Genomic DNA, 10,213 nt, shown 5'->3' on the forward strand with positions numbered 1-10,213 from the left:
GGGTTCCGACTTTCTTCACCTCCACCTGTTTTCTCTTGGATGCTTGTTGGATTTTTTTTTTTGTAAATATGTAGATGTGTATAAAAAAAAAATAAAAGGAAAGCTTTGAAAATAACACATTTGACGTTCTTTTACATTATACTGTCGAAGTTATATCAAGAAATGTAAAACACTTGAAGGTAGTGTTGAATTTTTTTAATTCAGTAATTCAGACCTCAATGAACGACATTCAAATGTTTGCGCAGGAGTTAGCATGCTAACCAAGTAGCTCCTGCGGGTCCATTATATATCTGATCCAGCGTGAAGTCCTCAAATGTCAGACTGAAATCAAAAGGAACAAACAAATAAGAAATGCATTGGTCGGACGACAAATGACTCCCTGCTGCCACCCAGTGGACGAAAGCTATATGGCTTTAACACATCAAGATCATTGAGACTGTCAGGCTCTGTTTACATGTTTCAAATGAAAATGCATCATTTAAATGTTGCATCATCATACAGCAGCATTTTTGTAAACTGTTTACACAGAAATGCTGTAAACCATGTTGGCCAGGGCACAAGTTGGTGCTTTGGTTGTTTTTGTAATGAAACTAGACACATTATCTGCCAAGTCCAGCAGAATCTGGACCAGGAGTTAAGACACTCTGGAGGAAAACTTTGTCGATCGACTGAGCATGTGCAGAGGATCTATTTACTTGGTTTCTCGTTTAATTTTCAGTACATCCGACCACTGCTGTGTGAACAGGTTCTGAAAACTCATGACAATTTTGCGTTTTCACTTGAAAACATGTAAATGCAGTGAGTTTCTTCCACTGTCCGAAAATCGTCTCCAAAAAAAGTAGTTGAAAGTGCGAGAGGAGCGAGAAACGCCCCTGTTCACATTCATCTCGGAAAGCCGTTCACGCACAGGGAGAACATGCAAACTGCATATACAAGCACCACCATTCTCCTGAGAGTGCAAACCGCTGGTCCACTGTGCTGCCCGATCTCTCTTCTGAGTCCAACAAAAAAAAACATCCGAGTGCGCTGTGAATAAAATCTGATTTGTAAGCGTCAACAAAACAGACAAAACATTTTCAGAGTGATCAGAAGTAGAAATGTTGATGAGAAAAAACAAGTTTACATTCTTAGAATTGGATCAAAATGTTGAAAAAAATAAGTCTGGAGAATGTTTGAAAATAAATATTGAAGATGAGGATTAAAGAGTATAAAGTTTATTTGTGGATCTAAAAGTTATTTATATATTCTCAACCTCATCGTTAAAGTTTCTCTGCATAAGATTTTCCCGTAGGCCTAAACACTTTGAATGTTTCCCTCCTGACAGACAGAACGAGCTGAAACCAGCAGCAGCAGACAGAAAAGATCCGCTGCTTTCCCTTTGGTTCCCAGCCCGGGGCTTCACTCAGTGACGTGGGCAGGATGCATAGAAGGGGACGGAGCTGACGGTGCGGTTGGTGTCCGTGCACACGTCTGACAGGCAGTGTGGCGCTCGGCTCCTGAGGTACAGTGTTCAGAGTCCTGAGGGGTGGTGGGCGGGGCTACTGGCTGTTGTCCATCTCTGTGAGCACGCAGTAGCAGGTGTACTGAGTCAGGTGAGTCAGAGAACCTGCAAACACACACACACACACACACACACACACACACACACACACACAGGGAAATCTCTTAGAACAGGTGGAACCACGGGCTGAGCCCTGAGCCGGATCGTACTCACGCAGCAGCTTGGTGATGATCGGTGGCCGCTTGGACTCGGGCAGGTGGACCCCCAGGAAGTAGACGGGGACGCCGGACAGGGCGATGGCGATGCCGATCAGGGAGTTGATGGTGTCGCTGTAGAGGGGGACGGCCACCAGGAACACAGTGCACATGCAGAACAGCACCGGATACAACAAAGACAACTGCAGGGGAAGAGACCAAAACGCCGGTTAATGGACCAACAGACGGATGGATGTATGATGGAGAAGACACAGATAGTCCATCCAATGGTACCTTCAGCGGTCTGGGTCTGAGCGGTTCCTTCACTCGGAGGTAGATCTGGCCAGCGATGGACAGACCCATGAAGAACCAGTAACTGAAGCTGTAGTAGTTGATGAGCTGGAAGACGTCCTCCACCGTCAGGTACACCAGTGACATGACACACTGGATGATCAACGGCGACAGAAAGAAAGGAAACATTGGATTCGCTGTTCCCTACAGGGCCATGACTGTAAGGTCCATGTGGAATAAGAGATAGGTTACGTTGAAGATCAGGGCGGGGATGGGCGTGAATCTCTGGATGTGGATCATGGACAGAGCATCGGGAAGGTGACCCTCACGAGATCCCACAAAGAACAACCTGAACACAAGAAGCACACATCAGGACTCCTGCAGCTGGACTGAAGAATAGCTCTGTGGGTTTTGTGCCCTTCCCAACCTGGACGCAGCGATGATGGAGGCATTGAGGCCCCCGTAGCAGGATAAAGCCACGGCGATGGGGATGGTCCAGCTCATCACGCCCAGAGTGTGATCTGCAAACGTCTGAGCATGACACACAAAGTAAGAATCCTGCAGGTTGACGCTGAACACTTCTAAGGCTGGTTTACTCACCACGGCCACTGCGTCACTGGCTATTATCGAACTGACATCCAGAACCGCGTAGTAGGCCACGTTGGTGAGGATGTAGATGATTGTGACAATAGGCATGGAGATGGCGATGGCCAGTGGAAGGTTCCTGGAACAACACGCCATTTAATCATTGATTCACTGAGACTGAGGTATTCTGTTCTGCTGCTGCTCATCAGTTCTATTGATAGGAAGCCAAAGAATGAGGAATTACCTCTCTGGGTTTTTAATTTCCTCTGTTACAAAGTTCAGGGTGTCCCAGCCAGAGTACGAGAAGAGGGCAGAGTACAGGGCCAGCGCAATGTCACCCGGATCTTTGGATGACCCTTGGAAGGACGATTCAAAGTTGCTTGTGTAGCCTGCAGTGGAGATATGAAAGAGGCAGACAGATTTCATCTCCTCAAACTCATGAATGTTTCTTATTCTCTCTATTTTGTGACTGAGAAACACTATTTCCTGTTCTTCCTTCCAAATGCTTCAAAAGTCTTCTGAACTAAATTCTTATCTCATTTCTGGTAAAACGCTCCAGTGGCTCCATTCTTAACTTAATGGTATCTTAATGTACAAGTCTCAGCAACAACTCAAACCCTTGTGTAGTGAAACATGGAATTCCTCAGGGATCTGTATTGGGACCTCTGTTTTTGTGGTATTTTTTTTTCTGTTTTTGTTTTGTAAAGTCGCTTTGTGTTCGAGTTGTGTGTTCGAGTTGCTGTTCTTTGTTATGCTGATGATATGCTGTTGTAGAAATACTGACATCTGGATCTGGAACAATTTTTCTCTCTCCTGCATGGCTGTTATTCATTACAGAGTTCAAATTATTTGTTTTTAATTTGACTGTATCATCTGACACTCATGTGACAAAGGGACATTAACTGAAAAAGATTTGGTCGTCTTGTTGGGTGATCCGTCAACCTATCATGGAACTCAACCAAGCAATTCTGTGAGTTGTGGTTCTGTATGAATGTAATCTGTCTGTTGGATGCCGTGTGACTCCCCTCACCCTGACACAGCTTGACGATGCCAGTGGCAATGATGACAATGAGCGCCGCCACTTTAGCGTAGGTGAAGATGTCCTGCACCCTCGTGCCCCACTTGACGTAGGCGGCGTTGATGAAGGTGAGAAGGCCTGAGGAGGAAGCAGAGCTCGACTCTGAGCAACCTGAACGACCAAAAAGGACGAAGGTGGCGAGACGAGGACTTACAGAGGCAGGCGGCGGCGATGAGTCTGGATGCCACATACGGCGGCTCGCACGTGGGGAAGAGCGGCTGCACCAGGTAGTTGGCGAACGTGATGGCGATGACGGCCTGGCTGGTGGGTTCGATGATCAACAGAGACGTCCACAGACGGATGAAGGCGATGAAGCCGCCGAATGACTCCAAGATGTAGGCATAAGACGCCCCCGATTTGGTGATTGTGGTGCCGAGCTCCGCGTAGCAGAGGGCCCCCACCACCGAGAACAGGCCCCCAATGGCCCAGATGACCAGCGACAGCCCGTAGGAGGCGCTGTAGATGAGCACGCCCTTCGGAGACACGAAGATTCCAGAGCCGATCATGTTTCCCACGATCAGACTGACGCCGTTCAGCAGAGAGATCTCCTTCTTCAGCTGCATGCTCTCCTTGGGGGGGTCCTGGGGCTGTAAGGGGTGGCTGGCGCTGCCGTTGGACTTGTGGGAGTCTTCCCGGTCCATCGCTGCTGGTGGTCTCCCGGCTGAACCAGCCCACAGCTCCCCTCTGGCTCCTCCGGATCAACCTGTCCAGAGTCAGCGATGGTGAGGTGATCGACTCACGGAGGAGGAATGGAAAGAAATTCTGACTTTTTCAGTCTATTCCTGACATCTTTTTATGACTATTGCAAGCCTCTTTCCACGGTTTTCTGGTCATTTTTGGGCCACCCCCCGATCATTATAAGGGTGGTCTTGATTTTTGACTATTCTATCCTCATTTTTGAAGTTTTGGGAACGAGTTGAGTCTCTTTCTGAAGGTTTTTCATCTGCAGTCATTCAGGACTTTCTCGACATTTTAAGTCTCTTTCAGTGTCATTTTGGGCTCTTCGAGGCCATTCTGTTTCTCTGCATTTCTTATGTCACCTCATATTACATGTATATCTACATATCATCTGGATGGAAGATGGTCAGGGCTTCAGACGTGTGTGCAGTGTGTGGTGAAGCTGTGGAATGTGCCGTTCTCAGGACAATACCACAAACAGAAATGAGCGTCCACCACTTGCCCGCCGCCTCCGTGTCCATGTGAGAAACATGCTGCTCTTTAATGAGCCATGTGTTTGTTGGAGCGCAAGAACCTCCACCTGTTCACAGGACCGACAGTTCAGCGGAGCCATCGGCGGCGGCCGGCGTTGGTTTCATGACTCAGCCACACTCAGTCCAGCAGAAGCTGCTGAGGGTATGTCTTTGTGCGTCTGTGTCAACTTGTGCACGTGGGCCTGTGAAATGCGTCAGTTAACAACCCTGAAGAGGGCGAAACATAGGTGTGATGTGCCCTGAAGCTTCTGATCTACTTAAGAAGCTGTAAAACCCAGAAACAGAAGCAGCAGACATTTAACAAGGAGCTCATGTTCTGTTTCTGTTTCTGTCTCCACCGGTACCACAAATGTTCTATAGTATGTTGGTTGAATGTATGTCAGAATAGTTTAACGTATCTTGGTCTAATCCAGTCCCAATCAATTTCAGACATTGTAGACATCGGTTTTTCACTGCTAACATTCAGTCAGAGCGAAGCAATTCTCCCCTTTAGAGGTTCTTCAATAAGTTCAATCCAACTCACTGAGAGAAGCGCGAGGAAGTTCAAACCAGCAGCAGAGCATGGAGAGACCCAACACCGAACGCCGAGTCGATGAAGATCAGGGAGGAGCGCGCTGAAAGAGAGAGACGAGAAGACAAGAGGTAGCAGCAACTGGGAGAAGATTCCACTGACGCGTCAAGCCACGGTGCATCAGAGCACCGAGCTTCTTTATCAGTGAAAACAGAAACTTTTCACTTTGTGTTCAGGGTCTCTTCATGACAGCGCTGCTCTGGGCCTCTGAAAACACAACTCCTTGAAAACCATTCCCTAAGAGGAACTTTTTGAAAATGCTCTTGACTCTGTCTCCGTGGAAACGGAGGGAAACGCATCAGTGAGTCTGTTACTCCTTCTGGCGAGTTTCTGAAAGAATTCAGTGTGATCTGTCTGATATGTTTGATATTATTTTAATGCACGAAGATGATCGAGTCATGAGAACGTAAACAAACTCATCATGGAAGAGATCACAGTGTAGCGGAGTAAGAAGAGTCAGAGTTTCACCGTAATATCACTGTAAAATACATCTCTCAGTTCATTCATTCACACGTGTACGTCAACATTTTGGGAAGTCAGTCAATCAAACTCAAAGTCAAGTTGGAGTCAAAGAGTCTGAGTGAACAGCGACTGTTCCTCATCCAGCTGCAGCTTCCTGGAGTCGGCAGATCTTTGTTCCTCCACTGACAGGTGACTCGGAGTCGTCTTTCCTTCGAAAACATCCAGTTCCCACTTTTTCGTTCCACATCTAAACATTTTGAACCATCCGGAGGAAGAATCTAAACAGACCTCACAGCAGACCTTTTTCACACCAATCCAGGATGAGAAATAATGAGTCACAGCATCAGCCTCTTCACTGTACCAGCTTATGTTTTTTTTGTTGTTGTTGTTATTTGTTTTTTCAAAATAAGAGGTCACTCCATCTGAATCTTTGCATTAGAAGTTTTGCTTGGAGACCGTAACACATGTAAATGTAGGCGTGTGTGCTGTAATGACTTCCTCCAGTTTCAGCGGCTCCTCTGTTCTCCTCACGTGTTCTTCCTGTTCTCCCACTTCATGTTTGTGCTTCAGCAGTTTCTGACTCGCCGTTATTAAAGCTGCACAGTCAGCCTCTGCTTTGAAGAAGCAGTAGAAACAGCAGACTCTTTTCCAGCAGCAGACCTCTAGCCTCCAGCACACGACACACACATTATCTTGAATCCTCTGTCATGATTACTGAGGTGCAGTGAAACACTCCTCCATTAGCTGCAGAGTCTGATTGACTGAGGCTGTTGTTTTGTTTTGTTTTGTTTTGTTTTGTTTTGTTTTGTTTTGTTTTGTTTTGTAGTGTTTCCTCAGATCCGTTCCGCCACCTCTCCACATCCTCTTTCAGTGTGCTGCTGTGTTTCCTGATGCTGGAGGAGCATTCATTCTGTTTCTTCAGTTCATCCTCCGGGAGTAAAGACATCAACATGGTGGCATTTTCACTGAGTTGGATTAAATTCTCCAAATGAGGCACAACATGTGGAGCATTTCCCTGCTTTCCCTTTTATTTTATTTTATTCACCATGGTTTTGGTTGACTCTTTTCCCACACTCCGCTACAACTCCAGCATTTTCAACATTTCGTTTGGGGATTGAACCAAATCCACAGAGAGGAAGGAAACTCAGCAGAGCAGCTCCAGAGAGAAGGAGCAGAGCTTCACACTGTCAATCAATCAGCTGTCAGCAATACACAGCTGAATACACACATCCACAGGCGAGCTTACCTGGAGTCGCTTCAACAGTCTCCCCACACTGAAACAGCTCCTCCTGCTTTTATCTAATAATCCATGCTTGTTGTTTTCTCCTCCTCTTTCCGTCCTCTTTATCAGTATTCATTGATCTGTGAGTTTTTATTGACGGGAAAAGATGATCAACTCATAATCATTCAGCTCCCAACACACAGGAGACTGTAAAAGCTTACTATCCCCGCACGCATCCATGTGATCATCTACCTCAAAACAGACTAAGAGCAGTCCCCGACCCTTCAAAACAGCTCTCGGTTCATTCATGGGTCCCAAACAAACTAATGCGACATAACATTAGTTATATAATAACTAATGCAAATTAGTTATAGCTTTTAACTAGTCATGTATCTTAAGATATTCATAGATTAGTATTAATCACATCGATAAAAGTTTTCATTAACATTATCACTAACCTCAACTTGTTGTACATGCATCAGAAAAAAAACTGAGTTTATAAAAATATCTTTGCATAATTATTTCAGGGTATTTTTGTCCATTACGCTTAACTTAAATACTTCTACTTTGTTAGCACCAATGCTTGGGTCATCTATTTATTATTATTATTATTGTTGCATATCATTGTCATAATAAAAATAATATAAATCTATTTTGTAAAGCGCTTTTCAGGACATTTTAAAAAGCAAAAGATAAAAAGGAAGCAAACCTTTGATTAAAAAAAAATGTATAAAAATCAGAAAGCTTGCTGGAAGGGATCTTGAGCTGTAATGTAATGTTTAATTAACACTGTGGACTCAATGAATGAAAAAAGAGAATTCAAACTCCTGAAAACTAAACTAAAGCGTTTTTCTGATGTTGACAGTACTGTACAGTGTTGAAGGGGGCGTGGCCAACAGCTCCCAATTATCATTTAAAGAGACAGGCACCTGAAAATAATAAAAAAGAGAACCAGTAGAGTCAGGGGGGAAATGAGGCTGTTTAGTTTTAGTTCATTGCGTTTTTCTTTTTAATTGAAAGTCTTTAATATTTAATCGGAACAGCCAGGACTGAAAATATGGTCAAGCTGAAAATGAGAATCAGCTTGAAGACAGATGTTCAGTTCTGCTGTCTGTGAGGGAAATCCAGACTCGTCACCTTATTTACTGATAAACAGATTTATTGATTTATAATATCCAACAGCGAACAGTTAATAAGGAGAATGGCAGTGAAAAAACCTGTCCCATCACACCGCAGCCGGCTTTTCCTCAAAAAATTCAACGTCAAGTTACAGCAGACTAATGCAAATTCCTGTTCGGACTTTCACAATAAATCAACAAATCTGCTGGCTGTTAGATATTTAGTTCAGATAAATGCCAGTTATCATAGATCATTGACAATGACATGAGGTTTATTTAAAGATCTGTCAGTGATTCTGAGATTAAAGGCGGAAATACGCCGTTTAAAAAGCATTTTTACCAGGGAAACACTGGTAAAAATACCAGTGCTGACCTGCTACTTTCTTAAACCGATTTCCAACACAAACACTTATCAAATACCAGAAATCTTTATTTATACTCCATCTCCACTGCAGCCACCGACATGAATCTCCAAACCGTGGACATTGATGATCCTGCCTTGTTTCCTTGCTGCTGATGTTGCTGAGAAATCACATAGAAATGACATCTCCTAGTGTACCAGTACCTCATGTATCAGTATCAGACCGATACCCGATACTGGTGATGGTTCTGGAACAATGACACATAATACAGGTTATTTTTATTATATATAATTTATTCTATTCTAATGAAAACATGTTTCTCTTAGTAGTTTATTATTTCATGAACTGTAATTTTTCAGTTGAAAATAAAGACTTTACATAAATCAAGTATAAACATAAAGGACAAAGACAAATGAGCAGGACTTTAGACTTTTCCTATTTACTATATATTATGCTAGTTTAATAAGCTGTAAAATAATGTAAACAGGCTTGATTATCGTGGAGACAGATAAAATAGACCACGATAAGACATGTAAACAGAGGCTCCAGGTTACCTCAGGTTTTAATGGTTTCGACCTCCGCAGCAGCAGGACGCGCTGCCCTCTGCCACCTGCTCCGCTCAGATATATACATAAAACCCAGCTGCTGCCATCACCGCTCTCTCCTCACATCGAGCCTGAAAACGCAGTTTAACCAGGGATCCGTCGCAGACAGGAGAGAGGAAGAGAGCGCTCCCTGTGAGCGTCGCCTCGCGGCCGGCTGTGCGTCGCGGCCCGGCGCGCGCCAGCTGGACGCGTCTCTTCCTTTTGTCCCGTTTGTTCAGTGATTCAGCTCGATGCTGAGTGAATAAAACACGGAGCCCGTTCCCCCCCACACCACCGTCACCACCGGGGCGCTGAGGGACGGGGGGTCCGCGGTCCTACCTGCGCTGCCTGCGGCTCCGCTGCGGGGTTTGGCGACCGGCGGCCGGCTGCGGGGTCCGCGCACGAAACGCATCAGCGTCCGTAAACAAGACAAGAGCCGCGTCACGTGACGCATGTACAGTACCCATACAGTGTGTGTGTGTGTGTGTGTGTGTGTGTGTGTGTGTGTGTGTGTGTGTGTGTGTGTGTGTGTGTGTGTGTGTGTGTGTTTTACATTATTAAAAATATGTTAAATTTTACTTGTTTTTAAAAATCCCACAAAAACTTACTAATTTCAAAAATAAAATAAAATAATTATTCTGGTTTGAATCCATATATATTATACATCGAGAGAGTTATGAAGGAAAGACAATATTTTAAATGTGAATTTCATGTTTTGTTTTTCGTTCTAAGTTTAGTAGTAATTTGAGTTCGACATGTCCTCACTCACCACTGTGTTTGAGGTTAGTTGTTGACAGAATGTTCTGGAAGGCGTGAGTGTGAGGGACTGTCTCTCTGTGACGGACGGCCTCGGAGGAAAAGGCAGGATGGAGAATCATAAACACCCAGATCTGATTCAAAGTTTCATTTGGCTCTGAGCTCCATTTTCATGTCAACAGACACCCAAAACACAGCGGAAGCTTTGAGTTTCCACTTGAAATAGTTCAAAACTACACTTCATTCATCTCATCATGACTGATTCCCTCTGTAGTGAA

At 44.6% G+C, this 10,213-nt stretch overlaps 1 protein-coding gene across 3 annotated transcripts; it reads right to left on the reverse strand.

The window, feature by feature from the left end:
• Positions 1-180: 180 nt before the first annotated feature.
• On the reverse strand, positions 181-9,967 carry slc7a6 (solute carrier family 7 member 6). 3 transcript variants are annotated; one of them, XM_030090705.1, is made up of 11 exons: positions 9,519-9,630; positions 5,384-5,474; positions 3,804-4,352; positions 3,602-3,727; positions 2,816-2,960; positions 2,587-2,710; positions 2,414-2,517; positions 2,239-2,335; positions 1,990-2,139; positions 1,715-1,898; positions 181-1,606 (listed from the first exon to the last, which is right to left on the reverse strand). In XM_030090705.1, the coding sequence occupies exons 3-11, from the start codon at positions 4,288-4,290 to the stop codon at positions 1,539-1,541; spliced, it is 1,485 nt and encodes a 494-aa protein (XP_029946565.1). In that variant the 5' UTR covers positions 4,291-4,352; positions 5,384-5,474; positions 9,519-9,630; the 3' UTR covers positions 181-1,538. The 3 variants fall into 3 exon arrangements, with proteins under 3 accessions (XP_029946565.1, XP_029946554.1, XP_029946544.1); XM_030090694.1 differs by lacking the exon at positions 9,519-9,630 and adding an exon at positions 9,949-9,967 and having other exon boundaries at positions 2,414-2,710; XM_030090684.1 differs by having other exon boundaries at positions 2,414-2,710.
• Positions 9,968-10,213: the final 246 nt, after the last annotated feature.

Source organism: Salarias fasciatus, chromosome 1, assembly GCF_902148845.1.
Source record: "Salarias fasciatus chromosome 1, fSalaFa1.1, whole genome shotgun sequence".
Lineage (NCBI taxonomy): Eukaryota > Metazoa > Chordata > Actinopteri > Blenniiformes > Blenniidae > Salarias > Salarias fasciatus.

Coding starts and splice junctions, on each gene's coding strand:
- slc7a6 (XM_030090694.1), bottom strand. CDS start 4,290: ATGGACCGGGAAGACTCCCACAAGTCCAACGGCAGCGCCAGCCACCCC. Junction 3,728..3,803: donor CATCGCCGCCGCCTGCCTCT/GTAAGTCCTCGT, acceptor CTTCCTCCTCAG/GCCTTCTCACCTTCATCAAC. Junction 2,711..2,815: donor GAAATTAAAAACCCAGAGAG/GTAATTCCTCAT, acceptor GTGTTGTTCCAG/GAACCTTCCACTGGCCATCG.